This window comes from Puma concolor, chromosome A2 (genome assembly GCF_028749965.1).
Source record: "Puma concolor isolate L17-30 chromosome A2, mPumCon1.1.hap2, whole genome shotgun sequence".
Taxonomy (NCBI): domain Eukaryota; kingdom Metazoa; phylum Chordata; class Mammalia; order Carnivora; family Felidae; genus Puma; species Puma concolor.
In genome coordinates, this window is record NC_141668.1 from 113,206,019 (window position 1) to 113,223,042 (window position 17,024).

At 56.1% G+C, this 17,024-nt stretch overlaps 1 protein-coding gene across 3 annotated transcripts in view; it reads left to right on the plus strand.

Moving 5' to 3' along the window:
* EEFSEC (eukaryotic elongation factor, selenocysteine-tRNA specific) overlaps nucleotides 1-17,024 on the plus strand; it is a 252,616-nt gene that overhangs the window by 192,402 nt on the left and 43,190 nt on the right. For 2 of the 3 annotated variants that reach the window (XM_025922542.2, XM_086697292.1), the window contains exon 6: nucleotides 11,563-11,719. The exons of the other annotated variant lie outside the window; for it this stretch is intronic. In XM_025922542.2, coding sequence (XP_025778327.1) covers nucleotides 11,563-11,719 — 157 coding nt within the window. The remainder of the gene's footprint in view (nucleotides 1-11,562; nucleotides 11,720-17,024) is intronic. 3 annotated transcript variants of the gene reach the window in all.

Genomic DNA, 17,024 nt, shown 5'->3' on the forward strand with positions numbered 1-17,024 from the left:
TTTTCTGTGGAACATGTACAAAACTGGGCATTCAGCAACAGTCACTCAAAAACCATTTGTGGAACACTTACCCTGTGCTGTTTTCAGGGCTGGGGGTATAACGGTAAATAAGAGCCAAATCCCTGTGGTTGTGGGCCTTAGATTCTAGTTGTACCTGTGGCCACAGAGAAAACGGTAGTAGATTTTCAAAAGTAGAAATCATGAACCATTAAAAGTAGAAATGAAGAATGGATATAGATACATAGATATATGGTGTGTGTGTGTGTGTGTGTGTGTGTGTGTGTGTGTGCTCATTTGTTTATTCTTTCATACATTTGCTGCTTGGAAATTGGCAAGCAGTAGGTTGCTGTTCATTTGGTTAAGGCTGTTTCCCATACTGTTCTACAATGTAGAATCCCTTAGTAATCACTTTGTTCTTTTTCAGGTTTTTTTTGTTCTTTTGTTTTTTGGGTGTGTGTGTGTGTGTGTGTGTGTGTGTGTGTGTGTGTGTGGTTTGTTTTTTGTTTTGTTTTGTTTTGTTGGTCCCTTGATTACATCGCAAAGAAAGTCCTAGATTCCTTTGAAGGTGACTTTAACACCCATCTCTTACATGCTGATCTGCTTTTTTTTTTTTATTTTTTTTTTAAATTTTTTTTTTCAACGTTTATTTTTTATTTTTGGGACAGAGAGAGACAGAGCATGAACGGGGGAGGGGCAGAGAGAGAGGGAGACACAGAATCGGAAACAGGCTCCAGGCTCCGAGCCATCAGCCCAGAGCCCGACGCGGGGCTCGAACTCACGGACCGCGAGATCGTGACTTGGCTGAAGTCGGACGCTCAACCGACTGTGCCACCCAGGCGCCCCCTGATCTGCTTTTTGAACAAGCAGAAAACAGGGCCAAGATAGATCCTTCCAGTATCAACAGTCTGTGACTAGGATCCAATTCATTTTTTTAATTGTATTTACTTTACCATCAGGTTCCTATTTATGGCGACTCTCATTTTCTCTCTAGGGTACCATGTGAAGTTTCTCTTTTAAGCGTCGGTGTTTAAAGAAAACGGTTAGGTAAAGAATCTTTCTTTGCAGGTGTGCAAAGATCTGGTGAAACTAAAGGGTGGTGTTTCTAAGCTGGGGTGGAGCTCCTGGGCCATGCTCCAGAGGTCCCTGTATCCCAGCCACGTGTGGATTTAAACCAGCTGCTCCTCTCTCAGTGAGCCAGGCTGAGTGTCACAGGCAACATGGCCTTTGTATGGAGGAGACATGTGCCTGGTCAGAGGGCCTACAGAGGGCCGCAGGAAGCAGGAGAGGGGCAAGGACTATGCTAAGGTGGGAGGAGGTGGTCTTGTACGGGAAAATTACAAAGAGTTAATGACCTTTGAGCTGTGCCTTGTGACTGGTCAGACTGGGAGGTGGAGGTCCCAGAGCCAGGCACTGTTTCTGCAGAGGCAGGGAAACAGGGCCCTCTGGCCCAGGGTGCCTGGCAGCTGGAGGACAGAAGGCAGTTCCAAGGTGTATGTGGGCCAACCACCAAAGCCACCAGCAGGTTGGGGCCTGGGGGAGGCTGAAGCTTCATTCAGATTGTGCTGGAGAAATCCTTTGAGTGGGGCCAGCCAGGGCAGCCTACAGACAGGTGTCCACATGAGGTCCCCAACCTTGTCCCCTGTCACCTAGCCTGCATTCCCAGATCCTGGGCACCCCAGGTTGAGTCGAGTAGTCTGGCCTGACGGAAGCCACTTACTCTCTGGGGCCCTGTTTCCTCATTTGTAACAATTGCATGGGAAAAGGTGGGGCCACCGAGGGCTCAGTGCCGAGGACGCGGAGTGCTGTGCACTTGGCCTGCCCTGCCATGGTCCACTTCACACCTCCGACTGCTGCCACACCCCAGGGGCCCTCCTCTCCTCCCTCCCTGCCCTAGCAGCCTGTGCACCTCCGCCCACATCACTCTCTGAGAAACTAAGGTGGTCCTGCCACTGCCTACTCAGAAATCTCTTTGGGCCCACCTTACACCTTAGCTACCCCGGCTGGCCTGCTACTAATTGTGAAGTGGGGTACCAGGACGTGGCAGGTCGGGGAAGCAGCCACACAGGACCAAGAGGGTGCCTCCTTGAGACCAGGACTAGAGGAGAGGAGGGAGGAGAACCAAGTATGGCAATGTCTGCGGGCTGAGGCCTTGAGGGCCCAGGGACCTCGGGCTCCAGCCAAGGCCCCAGGGGATGCTGAACGGCCCTGAGTGGGTGTGAAACTTTGGGGGAGTCTCTTCCCCTCAGCACCCTTCCTGGAAAAATAGGGGCTATCCTCCCTACTCCATGGGCTGGTGGAAGGCGGGGAGACGAGTACATATAAAATGCCGAGTGCTGTTCCTGGCACACTAGGCCATTGTTAAGCAGTGGCTCTCCTTGCTGCTATTTACTTGGACTTTCCTCAGGCACAGATGCCTGGGTTCCCAACTCGGGTGGTGGCGAGACGCTGATACCTGCACCTTTTCTGTGGTGGGATGCATGCCGACTACCCTGGCTCTGGCACCCTGGCGCTGGATGGGGAAGGCCTTAGGGCTGGGCCAAGGAGCCTGCGGCATCAGCCCAACCAAGTGTAAACACACAGACGCCACCAGGGGCACTGGCTGGCTTTGAAGTCTAAAGTGCTGCTGCCTCCTGGCACTTGGCTCACCCCACGGTACTGCTGATGGCTTGTTCAATGTGCCCAGGGCACTGGAGAGTGTGCTGGCTGGGGTGCCGGCCGGCCCAGGCTCCCTGCAGTCCTTCCTGACCCGCCCTCGGAGGAAGCGGTGCTGTGGTCCACCTGGTCCCTTGGCCCACTCTGCTAACCCTTGCTCCGCTAGGCCCCTGTCCAGCAGGCTGAAGACTGTACTGGCTCCCAGGCCACTCAAGAGAACAGAGGTTCCCCCTGAACCAGAGGTCAGGAGGGCTCTTTCCTCAGGGAGAAGATCAGATAGTGAAGATCAGCCCTAGTTGTTCTGGCCTTGGCCCTGGCCCAAGCCCTTGGCCTCTCTCCTCCCTTCCAAACGGCAGCATCTGATAGTGGAGAATCTTGCTGGGCTATTGAGGTGCCTGTGAGCCTCCTCAGATTGAAGATTGCTTTTTTGCTTGAATATGGACACAGGGTCAAGGCAGCTCGACACAGTGGAAAGAGCTGGCACTGGCCTGGCTCAGCTTGGCCATAGACAGGACATTCTCTCCCCACCCCACCCCCGAAACCTGTCTCTTAGATGAGGAAGCTGTGGTGGAGTTTATGAGATCACGTGTGCTAAGGGCCAAGGGGGGGGCCTGGCACGAAGCAAGTGCTCACTAAAATGTGCGTCTCCTTTTTCCTCCATGAAAATACGGCTGCCTTTAGGAGTGGTGCCTTTGTACCTCCCTATGAGCTGTGGACGGACAGCTTTACCTGCATCAGTGCCTGGGTGATGGAGGACAGAAACAGAGAGGGAGGCTCAGTGGGGGTGCAGGGAAGTGGGTGGCAGGGCTTCTACAGATGAGCAAGTGCTCTGCCCAGTGGTGGGCAGGCCCTAGTTCTGAGGAAGCCAGCCCCGCTGGCCCAAGAGGTGGGGCAGAGGCGGGCAGGTTCCTCCTTGGGTGGGCGCCCTGGGGGCGCCTGCCCTGGGCCTCCTCACTGGGCCTCTGCAAATCACTTGACAAAAGGAGATGAATTGAAGGCCGCTTTCCTTTCCTGGGTTTGCACCAGGGGACTGCAGTGAGGTTGGTTGTCGCTCACACAAATCTTTCAGTCAGAAATCTTGCCTCTTCTCACAACAACTTTGGAGGCAGATAGGCTCACACTGTTTTCAAAGGGGAGGACACTTAAGGCTCAGAGGAGTGATGTGGTCTGCCCAGGGTCCCACCGTGGCTGGTGGAGGAGTGGCCCTACCTTGGGGGCCACTCCAGGGCCCCCATCTCCCCACCATACCAGGCCATGGCCCTGTACTGGGGAGGAAGAAAAGGCATCTTTTGGGCGAGATGTTTCTTACGCCAAGTAAAGATGGGTGTACCAGAAGAGCATCGTCATCCCAGGGACGCTTGGGGAAGTTGTCGATCCTGGTGGCTGTCAAGTGCCCTGGGAGAATTACCACCCTGTGTGAGGACTGCATCGGGGATCCAGGCAACTTCTGAGTTCATCCCTTGCAGATCCCTTCCCTGGCTCTTGTCCTCAGCGAGGACCTCATTGTGAGGTGGAGGGTACGAGGGAGAGAACCAGAGTCCCGAGAGCAGCCCCCGGTTAGATAACTCTCCATCTGTGGTCTCTGGATATGTCTTAGTTGTCCCTGCCAACACCAACACCCCTAATCCCCAAAACAGCCCTTTCAGAGGAAGAAACTAAGGGTCAGGGAAGTCCCTTGCCCCAGGTCATGGGCACAGAGCTGAAAGAAGCAGTCCGGACTCAAACCTTCCCAACCCCTTCTCTTGCCTCAGCCCTCCTCACAGCCAATGGAGCGAGCGACTCGGGTCCCCACTGCACGGCAGGCTGCCCTTCTTTTCTTGGTGCCACTTCTCCAATTTGAATTAGAATAGTCGCTTCGGAACTTGGGCAGTTCCCAAGCCTCATCCTGGGAACTGGGCCCCGAGAGACACACACATGTAATGACATAATTATGTGCACTGGCAGCCAGGTTCCCGCACAGGGGCTGGGGACAGTGGGGACTTGCCCGGCACGTAAGCAAGGGCCTGGGCTTCCATACGCAACCAGTGAGTGCTCTTTGGGAAGTCACCCTCTGATGACTGACGGCTAATAAACGAAGCGAAGTATTCATGCAAACAGTGAAAGTCCCCACTTCGGGCTAGTGTTGTAACCGTGCTGGCCCAGGTTCAGCATTGTTCCCAAGGAGTAAGTCCCACATGCATTGCCTTTGGTTTGACGTCACGATGATTGATTTCAAAATGAAAAGCCTCCAACTGTCCTCTGAAGATTTTTCCCTGCTGGATGTTCAGGTGTCTAATCTCTGAGGTCTTTCTCCTTTAGCTGGAAGAGTCTATAATTTGGAGACGAGCCAACCACTGGGCACACACACATATTTCAAAGACAGACAGGGCCAAGAAAAGGCATGTCCTCTAGCCCCCCTGCCCTTTAACACCCAGGACAAATGATGATCCCTGGTCTTCCGGAAGCTCCCCAGAGATATCGGCCTCACTGCCTCCAGCAGGAAAGGCTATCGTCCCTCTCTCTAACGAGACTTTTCATGAGATTTCTTACAGCAGACATTTGTGAGTCCCCTCTTACCACGTCTACCCCCAGTAATATCTGGAGAGCTTACATTCTGGGGATGCAGAGATGCACTTCGGCCAGCTCCTGCCTTCCCCTACCACCCCTCTTCCAATTGGGGTAGCCGGTGCAGTCAAGCTGCTGCTGGGCCAAGACCCTCACACAGGCTTTGTCCCGGCCTGCTCCCAATGCAGCCTTCTGCCTGGGGCTCAGTGACCAGCAGGGGGCCATGGAAGAGTGCCGTGGTCTGTCAGCAATGTCTGCTCGCATCTGCATGTGGCAGCCAGTGGGGCGGGGGACACAGGCCCCGTACCTGCCCCCCCTGCCTTCCTGTGTATCGTGCAGTGGGGAGGGTCCTGAGGGAGGAAGACACCCTGCCCAGGGAGCGTGGGGGTGGCAGAGGCCAGGCCAGTGCCAACTCTGTGTAAACCTGCCATAGCTCTCTTACCTCACTTTGTGGATGAGCAGCTAAGGCCCGTAGGGGTTAGGCCATGGGCCAGAGGCTCCAAGACCACAAGACCAGGGCTTTGAGCCCAAGCAAGCTGGCTCCAGAGCCCAGACTCCGGCCCACTGCACGAGCAGAAGCTCAGCCTTCCCTCTGGAATTGGCCCTTCTGTGCAGAGAGTCAAGAGCCATGTTGGACAATAGCATTTGAGTCTGTTCTTAGCTGTTGCTTCTAGCTGAGCACCTCCTCCTCCCATCTTCCCTCGCCCGGTCCCCATCCCCTTAACCTTCTTTCTTCGTCTCTTCTGGTCTCCAGTGCGCCCGTGCTCCTAAATGTGGCCTGTATTGGAATTCACCAGAAGGGTAACTGGCCTCTTGGCCTCATAACCATAGCTAGAGGAAAGCTTACCATCCCTCCAGCCTCATTTTATGGATGAGGAGCCTGGAGAATCCCTGGAGGGTCAGCAGCTTGCCTCACTGGCCTTCAGTACATTCTGGACCTGGCAGCCTCCACCGCGGGTTGGCCCCAGAGCCGACCAGAAGCACCTCACAGCCACACAGCCCTCCCTCCCAAGGCACTGAGTCCACTGGGCTGGCAGATCTTCCTTTGACAGGTGCTCAGGCCCCACCTCACTTCCTGCCTGGAGTGGCCAGGCTCCATCTGTCTTTACTCCTTGTCCTTGGGGTCGGCTTCTCCGGTGGCTTGGCGTTTTTAGGAGCTGGGACAGGCAGGGGTAGGGCTACCCTGCTGCCCCAGGGCTGAATTTGCCAGCTTGGGCCCAGGCAATCATGGCATGGCTCGGGGGAGCCCAGAGAATGGGAATGCCATGGCCGGGCCCATTCGCTGCTGCCAAACATCCACCTCTTCTGCTCTCATGCCGTGGAGGTGACGGCAGGGAAAGCTGGAATGTGTGACTTTGGGCCAGTCATTTCACTTTGCTAAATCCCTACTTGGCTTTTCGGAAGAATAACTGATGGTGTGGAGGTGTCTCTTCCAGAGCATGGCCAAGGACAGTTTGTGGCTCTCACCTGCTGAGGGTGCTGGGTCGGGGACAGAGGAGATGCAGAGGGCTGGACAGTCTGAGGGGAGAGGAGGTTGCTGCCAGCTCCTCTCGCTGTCCTGGCAGCTTGTGTCCATAGTGCCAGACTGGGCCATCTTCCAGCTCCTGGAAGGATCCACTCAGGCTGCTGGAAATGATAGTGTGGACGATCGGGGAGGGGGGGTGGTGCGTCAGCTTTTCTGAGACCACAAGGTGTTCCTGGCAATATGCTGAAGGCCGGCCTCCTCACCCGCACTGCCTGACCCCTACAAGTGGAATTGAAGACACAGAAGTTAGTAGGAGGGACATTACACCTAATCAGTGCTATTATGCCTTCTGGCCAAGCCATAAAACAAGAGAACAGGAATGACCAGGGCCCTGCCTTTGAACTTGAATCCTTTCTAAACTGCCACTCCAGCCCAGGGAGACCACGAGGCAGCAAGCAAGAGGGAGCCCCTCGGGCCCCTCCTCGGAGGGTCAGAAAAAGCCCATTCGCTCCTCACCTTATCCCGGATGCTTAAAAAAATATTGTGGTAATGTAGGTCAGTGAACTGACCGGCACCACACACCGGCAGGATTACAGGGCCCGCCAGCCCGCACGCTGGCCCACTCGGCCAGATGAGAACATAAACAAGAAGTGCCGGGAGCCCTCAGCTTCCCTGGCCCTAGGCTTTTGTTTATGTAGCACTTAAACCAACTTTGGGGTCGTTGCAGTCTGCCATGAAGGCCCCGAAGCTTTTTGAAGTTCCCCTGAAGTTAATAAAATTAGTCTGCCCTCGTTGCGAGCCTTGGGAGGGGGTGGGAGATGGGTTCTCTGCTGTGTCTGTGGCATTTAGCTTTTTAAGTTAATATTCTATAACCCAAAGAAAGGAAGAGGCGGGGGAGAAGGCCCAATAAAAAGTCTTGTGAAATGCCTTTTTGCTTATAGGTAGCATGCCTGCCACCCCAGGGCCCTGGTCACCACGAAGCCCCGCCACCAGGCCCGTTGGAGAGCCTGCTGTGCTCCGGTGCGAGGGATGGCCTGTACTGGGGCGGAAGGGGACCTAGGTGCAAGGCGGGGCTGTGGGCTCCCTCTAATGAAATGTACCCCCAGCCGCAAGTCCACTTGAGTGATTTACTTTTGCGCCCAAAGAGCCAAGAGTCCCCTTCTGTCAGCAGTATCTCCCTCCCCACCTGCATATCACGTGCATATTTACTGGGACCTGTCATGGGCCAGGGCCCTGCAGGGCAGAACTCCCAGTCTGTCTCGTGAGGGACACAGACAGGCCAGCTGCCAGTGATGAGACAGAGCGGCCAGGCCTCAGGACAGGAGGTTCCTGCCGTGTGGGGAGGCTGTCTGAAGGAAGGCTTGTCCAAACTGAGCCCGGGAGGACTGGGGGAAGTCTGGGGTGGGTACGGTTGAGGAGAGGGGGGAGGGGTCTTAGACATGTTCATTATATTCATAGGCTTGATTGTGGTAATGTTTTCATGGGTGTATACATATCTCTAAAATCATCAGGTTACATACCTAAAATGTGTACGTGCTTTTATAGATCAGTTATGTGTCGATAAAGTGTTAAAAAATGAAAGACCACAGGCAGGACTGAGCATTGCAGACGTACCAACAACCACAGTTAGATACGTTTAACATTGACTCAGGCATTCGGGGAGCATATAGCAAGGCTTGTTGATGTGCAGGGAACGCAGCTGTGGAGAAGAGAGACATGTTTCTGCCCTCACGGACCCGTGTCCCGCTTGGAAGGAAGAAACAAGTAACGGACAGGGGCACCTGGGTGGCTCCGTCAGTTGCGCGTCCACCTCTTGATTCTGGCTCAGGTCATGATATGGTCGGGATATCGAGCCCCGCGTCAGGCGCTATCGAGCCCCGCGTCAGGCGCTATCGAGCCCCGCGTCAGGCGCTGAGCTGAGCGTGGAGCCTGCTTGGGATTCTCTGTCTCCCTCTCTCTCTGCCCCTCCCCTGCTTGCTCTCTCACTCTCTCTCTCTCTCTCAAAATAAATAAACGTTAAACAAACAGCAGATAAAGCTATGGCATAATATCAGGGAGTGATCTGTGCTCCGAAGACAAGAGACAGGACCAGGGTTTACAGAGGAGCAAGGGCCAGGGTGCTGGGAGGACACAGGCACGAAAAGCTTGACTGGGGCCCTTGCAGGCACCAGGGCCCTGCCCAGAGACAGGGACACCCTGTAGCCAGTGAGCCGTCCAGAGGCAATGGAATGGAGGAAAGAATATAATTACCCTCCACAAGGATATACATGAGCCCCTGGAGGCAGGAGCTTGGATTTGCCCCCGGTGACACACCTGGCACATGGTAGGCTCTCAGTAAATATTTGTAGGAAGAAAGGACGAACATTGTTAGGAATTGGGTGTGAATTTTCTGCCTGGATTGCCTGTTGGGGCCCTGTGGTGCCTTTTATAAGGTGATTCTCTAGGTAGGTTGTAAGCTCCTGGTGCAAGGACTGTGCCTTTTCTCTGACTGTGTCATTTCTCGCCCAGCCATGGGGCCCAGGACAAGTCTTGGGTCTCAGCTGGCCCTGTCTCATGGGCTAGCAAGGGCCTGGGACCCACCCGTCCTGCCCAGAGTGTCCCCGGGGCTGAAGATCCCAGCGGGCGTCTTCAGCACGGGCTCTGCAAAGGCCCGGTATACTTGGCTTTGAACTTCCACCATGCCACTGGCCCTGGTGACTGCAGTTCCCTCAGATCTCGCCTCTGACTGCCCTGAAGTAGGAATGAAAACCCTTTGCAGACAAGGGTGCCCCGGGGCTCAGTGGGGCCCCCTGATGCCTCTGTTACAGGCTGCGGTGCTCTGAGGCACTTTCTTCTAACAACTGGTGGCCTCTGAGTAGTGCAGGCCGAGCTTAGGACAGGAGGTGGCACTGAGCACCTTCAGTCATGGGGCACACAGAAGAGCTAGTCCAGAGTCAGTTCGGGTAACCATCCTGGCTGCCGAACATGATAGGTAGCCCTGCCTCCCAGGCCCCGGGCAGGCTGGGAACAGACTTCTACGTACAGACCGCTCTGGTGGGTGTGGAGGCAGAGGTCCTGGGAGCCGCGAAGCCTGGGAAAGCATTTGGGGCTGCTGACATCCGCTCACCCTCGCTCCCCGTGTCCTGCAGCTCCCAGGAGCCACCTCCGTTCAGTTCACCCTGTGGTACCCACAAACAGGGTAGAGCCTATGGCAGGCCCGCCCACGGGAGAGCTCTGCCGGGGCTGAGTCCTGAAGGACAAGGAGGAGTTCATGTGTGGGAATGAGATTTGTGAATTATAAAGGGTTGTGCAAGTGGAAATGATTATTCTTATCGTTATTTGTATCCGATTCATCCATCACCGGGGAGAGGAGGAATTCAAGTACCTTTTATCTGGCGCTATGAATCAAATAGAATAGGATATGTTTTTCTAAAAGGGTTTTAGGGTAAATGGGACAGTTTCTGCCTTTCAAAACAATCCATCTGGGGCCCTTGGCCAAATCTTGGTGTCTTGGGCAGAAGTGAGAGGTTTCTGAGGTTGAGGACAGCCCGGCCCATGGGGGTCCCCCATGAGTCTCGGCCTCAGGAGGAGAACACGTGGAGGCTGCAGGCCCCACCGCTGGCAGCACTCCAGCCTCCATGCTGCTGCCCGGGCTGACGCCTGCTCAGACTCAACCCTGGTCCCCAGAAGCACCCAAGCCGGTGCACAGGGCCTGGAGAGCAAGAAGAAGCCTCCCCCATTTGCTCTGTGGCACCTGTGTGGGACCCAGCATGCCGGACGCCAGGTCAAGCACGGGCCCTGCTCTGAAGTAGCAGCAAATCTCAAGAAGAAGCTCATTAGCCCGTTTGAGGTCATCTGGGGGAGGGTCTAATCTTCAACATGCACACACACACATACACATGTCCCTCTTTCTCTCTTTTACACAGAGGCCTGGCACATTCTTGGCACAGGCCCTGGAAAGGAGCCAGGAAGGGCAGGGGAGGCCACAGGAGGGGAGAGTGACACTTCAGCCTTCCCCGCACTCAGTCCCCTGGGGAGAGGTTCAAGGTGAACACAGCTCTTGCTGAAATCAGGGCTGTACTAGGTCGGCTTTTCATGCACGTGTGTGTCCTTTCTGTGGCCTGGGCCTCCACAAAGAGTGAGGGGGCACAGGCTGGGCAGCGCAGGGCCTGGCCACGGCCAGCAGGGAGACAGGGAAGCTGGGGCCTCTCCTGGGGTTGGGGCAAGAGGGCATCACAGAGAAGAGGCGGTGGGGTGTGGTGTAGGTAGATGTGGGCCAGGCCAGGAAGGGGCCCTGAGCAGAGTGAGTAAAGCCTTGGCTGAAATGCATATGTGTTTAGCGGGATGGGGCGGCAGAGACCAAGTTCTCGGACACTCCTTGTGGGAGGGGAAACCGGAGAGAGGGTGAGGCAAGTTCTAGAAAACCTTGATGCAGACTCAAGTGTGGATGTCATCCTCTCGACCTGGGGAGTCTGAGCAAGCTTTCATGAGGAGAGTGCCGCTAGCCACCATTAGACAGGTGCTTGGAGACAGGCAGGGCACAGTGGCCTTGCAGAGGCTGGTACGGGCAGGGAGGTTGTGGGTTCTGAGCTCAGTCTGCCCTGGGAGCTCTGTGACCTGGGACGGATGGCCTAACTCTGCTATGCCTCCAGTTCTACATCTGTGAAGTGGGGAAACAGTGCCTCCCTCCCATTGCTGCCGTGTGCTACGCGTGAGCCACACAAAGCTCTCACGGCCAGCTTGCCGGCAGCCGAAGCTCAGCGGTGGTCAGTGGTGGTGATGAGGGCTGGTTGCCACGTGACTCCAAGTGCATTCCTTTGTCGGCGAGACAGATCACCCCAGGGCCGGGTAGGGGCAGCGGCAGTCCCAGGCTCCTCCAGCACACACTGATTGTCTCTCCGGGGCCGGGTGTGTGGGGACAGGTGATAGACGACCACAGCGTGATCGGCCGCTCCCTGTTCAAAAAGGAGACCAACATACAGCTCTTCGTGGGCCTCAAGGTGCACCTGTCCACTGGGGAGCTGGGGGTCATCGACAGCGCCTTCGGCCAGAGCGGCAAGTTCAAGATCCACATCCCTGGTGAGTGCAGTCACTTCCTCCCACTGGCAGGCACCATGCAGGCATGGAGAGACAGCAGAGACGGTGCACAGACAGTGCCCCTTGGCTCAGGATGTTCAGCCTGCCTGAGCTGATACACGGGGCCCAGCCCACTCGGCCTCATGGCCTTTGGTACCCTGTGGCTGAAGAGCCAGGATGGGTCCTGGAGGGGCTTGGCGTGGAGTTAGCCTCTGGGTAGAGCCAAGGTCAAGGTCTGAGTCTGAGCTCCTGCTGCACCGTTACCATATAGGGGTGACCTTGAATGTATTACCTGGCTTGTCTGTGAAGTATGGTACCAGTACTGATCTGACAGTTGCTTTGAAGGAAAAGTTGGTGACAGAGACCACCAGGAGCCTGGAACGCTGCCCCAGTAGCCAGAATGTGAGTTGCCACCTCCTTTTTTGCCCCGTGGAGACCAGTAGGTGCGGAGGCTCTGTGCAACCTGAGTTGGGGCTTGTCCATGGCGGGATCAAGGGTGTGCATTTGCTCTTGGGAATAGAGCCCTTGGATTTCTTTAGTTCGGCCCTCCATCCCATCACTCCTGCGCATACCCCACACCCGTATTCTTGAGGTCCCGCTGCACACCCGGCAGGCTGCCACGGTCATGGGAGGGGGTAGGTGGGAATGCACTGAATGAGTATTGACTGTGCCTCACAGAAAAATAAAGGAGGGTGAGGGGGAGAATCACTGTGTGTGCCTCTGGACAGGGCAATTAGGGAAGATCTCTCTGAGGCGAGAACAGTTGAGTAGGGGCCTGACCAAAGGGAAGGAGGGAGCCCCACTGACACCAAGGGAAAGAACGTTCGTGGAGAGAGGGGATATGTACGAAGGCCCTGACTTGAGGACTGCTTGTTTGGCACAAGCTGGGAGGTGTGTGGGATGTCACTTTTCTTCCCCAGCAGTACGTTACACCAGTTTTCAGACATGCAACAGAGTTGAAGGATTTTACAGAGAAACCCCGACTTCGCATCAACATGTTGCTGTACCCTGCGTATCTGCAGGGCTCTGGGTTTTATTCTGTGAGGGTTGGAAAGCCACGGGGAGGTTCAGATCAAGTCAGCAACACGATGTTGGTGTAGAGCTTCTTGAATGACATCTTCAGGTGGGGTGGTGCCCTGGCCAAGTTCCCTGGCAGCTCGCCAGGTGAAGTCAACACCCTCTGCTCTCCTGAGAGCCTGGCCAAGGGCCCTTGCCTCCCTAGTCCTTCCTCAAGCCCAGAGGGTCATGTGTGGGATTTGCCCTCGCATAAGGAAGAGCAGTGGGCACCGGAGGCCTGCTTCCCTGTGGCACTCGGATCTGCTGTTTGCACCCCGAGGTCTCCGTCAAGGTGGGGCTCAGCTCCGTCACGGTTGGACATACTCCCTTGGGGCAGGCAAAGTGACCATGATACCAGGCTTTAAGCTCCTGTCCTGTCCTCTCCACTGCTCCTGGTCATTACCTCAGCCCAACCAGGGTCCACAGTGTCCTGCTCTGGGTTCCAAGAAACACACACAGGGCATGAGCCGGGCAGGCCAAGGTCCAGACCTCACTTCCCAGGGCTTTGGGCCTGTCCCTGTGGGGGCTCACTGGGAAGGAGGGGTACAGGGCACTGGGAGGGCAGGAAGGGAGCTGCCTGGAGTTGGGGGGGATTGCACCCCGGAGCACTCACCCCTCCCCCGGTGGCAGGGGCCTGCTGGTCCAGACGAGGGAAGGCCAGCACCGTCTGTTTCCTTTTTTGGGGGGTCATGCTGACCTTCCCCTCAGCCCCCTTCCCCTATCCCAAGGCAAACTCCGAGTTGGGGTGTTCTCAGAACAGGCCAGAGTACAAGAGGAGGCTTGTTTGGGGGCTCTGGGTACTGGGGTGGGAGTACAGGGAGGGAGACACAGTGCCGCGGCTTCAGTCAACTCAAGTTCACATTCCTTTGTTAGATCAGTGTTGCCTTTTTAATAGGTCTGCTTCCTGTTTGTGGCTTTTAAGCTTTTTATTAAATATAACTGGTCAGATTCCTTCATCCCCGCCCCCCCCAACTCCACACCCCCCTCCTGCTTGTCTTTTCCTGCCGATTCCTCCCATGAAGAATTACTTTTAACCTTTTTGAAGTTCATTAATTGTGAAAGACTCTTCAGCGAACCCGAGACACCCAGTGCCAGGTGGAGGAGGAGGGGCGCTGCCGGCTGCAGGCTGGAAGTGCCGGCCGTGGAGGCCCGGGGTCATGGCCCTGCACAGCCCAAGCCTCCCAGAGCTGGAGCAGCCCAGGGGAGCTGTCCCAGCCCACAGGTTGTGGGAGGGCTGGGGTCAAATGTGGCCCATGGCCCTTGGCGCTAGCTCCACAGGGCAACACAGTGGGGGGAGGCCGACTGAAGATCTTTGGGTGTCTTCCCATCAGCCCCTGACCTCTAGGCCCGCCTGCTCCCTGGGGCCTCTGAACTCGGGTGGCAAGGCCAAGCAGGTGTTGAACAGAACAAGTGGCAGGCAAGAGACAGGGTGGCGGGTGCTGTGCCATTCAGGTCTCTTGCTATATGCCCAGTAATCAAATTGTATCTAATTTAATGTTTATGTAAAACTTATGGCTAAAAATTTTAAACTGTCCAAAGTAAACAAAACCTACCTTTTAGCTGGGTTTGGCCCACGGTGACTTGTAACTCCTACTTGAATTTCAAGATGGACACTTGGTCCTCAAGTTCACAAGCCAGAGGTGAACCCTAATATGGAAATGGTGTTTTACGGAGCCATAGACACCGGCCTCTGAGAAAAGGGTCCTGACACTAGGCCTGTTGCTTCCCCCGGGAAATGCTCCCCAAAATCTGTGGGACTAGTGAGACAGTCCCATCCTGACACCCGAGGAGCTATCCCAGGTCTTGGAGGAGGCCTCGAGGTCAGAAAGCCCCACATGTATGCAGCTGCTCCCTTCAAAAAAGTGGCCTCATTGTAAGTCCTGGGAGGCTGAGAGGCCCTGTGAGATGAGCTGGGTCACCTTACTGCAAAGAGAGTAGGTGGAGGGCTTTGCGGGCAGAGATGAGGACCCTGCTGAGGATCCTGTCCGTGCCGTAGTGTCCGTGCTTCCCAGGTGCTGCTTCAGTACCCGGTGCATCCTCGTGGAGCCAGGCTGGTTGCCTCTGTCTCCACGTAGGCCTCGGGAGCAGAGGGGCAGAGCGCCTTGAACATGGTCTCAGTGGGCAGTCCCTGCCTGCCCCACCAGCCCCAAGACAGGCGCCAGGGCTTTGGAGAGCTGGCGCCACGGGGCCCACACATGGTGGGAGAGACCCTTGTGCTGGGCGGCCTGGCCCAGGCTGCCATGGCCCGCCCTGGTGAGTGCTGTCCTGCTGTTCCCGCCCTCCACGCCGTACCAGTGTCCCAGCACCAGCTCCGGCTCTGAGAGGCAGCCCGGGGCGGGTGGGGAAGCTGGGACCATAGCTGCCCCCCCCAACCCCATATACCCCACTCTGTGGGGTAAATGACTTCTGCCAGAAAAGAGTCAAGTGAGGGGAGAAAGGCACTGTCCCTCATGACAGCCATGAGCCACTTACTCTAGGGGAGGAGGTAAACATACACACGCAACTTTATCTCCTGAAACAATGCCTCAGACACCGGCAATTGCCTAGTAGGTTGATAAGTGTACCTTGGTAGAATGTGGCAAGCTTTTTGGGTGGCCCATCTCCCACAGGGTACTCCTGGACCCACCAGTCTGGGGAGGAGTGTGTGTGGTTTGTGCTAGCAGTACGGGCAGGGATGGCCCACGGTACACGTGCAGCTTATGGCCTTGTGACTGCAGAGCCCTGGGCCCCAAGTACCTCTGGTGTGATGTGCATCACTGCCCCTAGTCGAGTGACCACACAACTCACGAGTCACAGAGCTCTGAGCAGACACGTGCCTTGGAAAAGCCAGAGCAGCAGCGATTGAGAACTGCAACCACTGGCGGCCACAGCGAGGGCCTTGTCCTCTCCACGGGCCTGCCCTACCTGCCCCGCCGAGACCACCCCGCCTCGTACATGTCAGGAAGTCGACCCGGACTGGGGCAGCCAGGCTCTCCCTCAGTCCCCGAAACAGAGGTCTCAGGTCCTGCTAATAATTCGCATTTAGGGTCACCGGATTTAGGTGATCTTTGATACCCTTTCAACTATTACTAATCACAACCAAATGGACCCTAGGCAGATGAGAAAAGAAAAACAAATGCGTGGCATTGTACTTGTAGTGAGAACCCAGAAGGAACTTCTGCTTACTGCTCTCCAGGAGCCGTGGCTGCTGTCCGAGGGGGCCCTGTGAAGCCCCCAGAAAGGTTGGCACCCATGGCATCGGAGTGTCGCCGATTCACAGATGAGGAAACTGAGGCTTGGTGGATAAGCAATGCAGCTTGCCCAGTGTCGCTCCATAGGAAGCGTCAGAGCTGGGATTGAACCCACAACACCCCTCTGCTGCCCACTGCCCACAACGCCCCCTGAGCCTTGGCTCCTCCCATGCAGGGCTGGTGGGGAGGTGAGGAAGCACAGCTCTGGCCCTCTGGCCCTGTGTGGGAGAAGGGGTCTGTCATAGTCATTCTGCTGGGCGGGCCCTTGGGCAGAGGTCCTGAGAGATGGGACGGGGGGGGGGGTTGGGGGCTGCTGTGCGGCCCCCAGCAGGGTGGTGGCACTTCTAGAGAACCACTGCCTGCTCGCCTCCAATGGGTGTTCCGAGGAGGGTCCCTAAGCCACGCTGGCTTCAGCTTCTGTCCCCTGAAACCAGCCACAGGTGTTCGGGTCTTTGGCGTACCATCCCAATTCACGACGGGCTGGCTTTCCACGGAATAAGAAATGCTGCTTGCACAATGAATGAAATGAAGGAATTCAGTGGGACAGACTGGACTGGGATGAACAAACAGTTGAACTCGGGCCTGTGGGGGCCACAGAGCCTGGGGCCTAGTATGCCGCGGGCCTCCAGAAACTCCTCCAAAGCAGGCAGGCACCAGCATCATCAGACCCCCCTCGGCCCAGCAATTCCTTGTGACATGGCTTTGGGGGTTCTGGTGCTTTAAAGAGGATTTGAGAGAGGGTACCAGTCTGCCTAGCTCTGCAAACTTCAGGGGAGGCTCAGGGCTGGGATGCAGAGACCCACTGGACAGAGTCCTGCCCCACGGCACGTCCCTGTGGAAGAGACGGAAGCCCAGACCAGCAGTTTGCAGTCACCATGGTGGGTGTCTCTAAGGGCACATGGCCAGGAAACAGGGCAGGGAGAGTGACCATGCTGAGGGAAGGAAAAGGCAAATTTCCCAGAGAGGTTGCTGTCCAGGCAGGGATTGAGAGGGAAGAGGAGAAGGAGGTGAGTGGAGAGAAC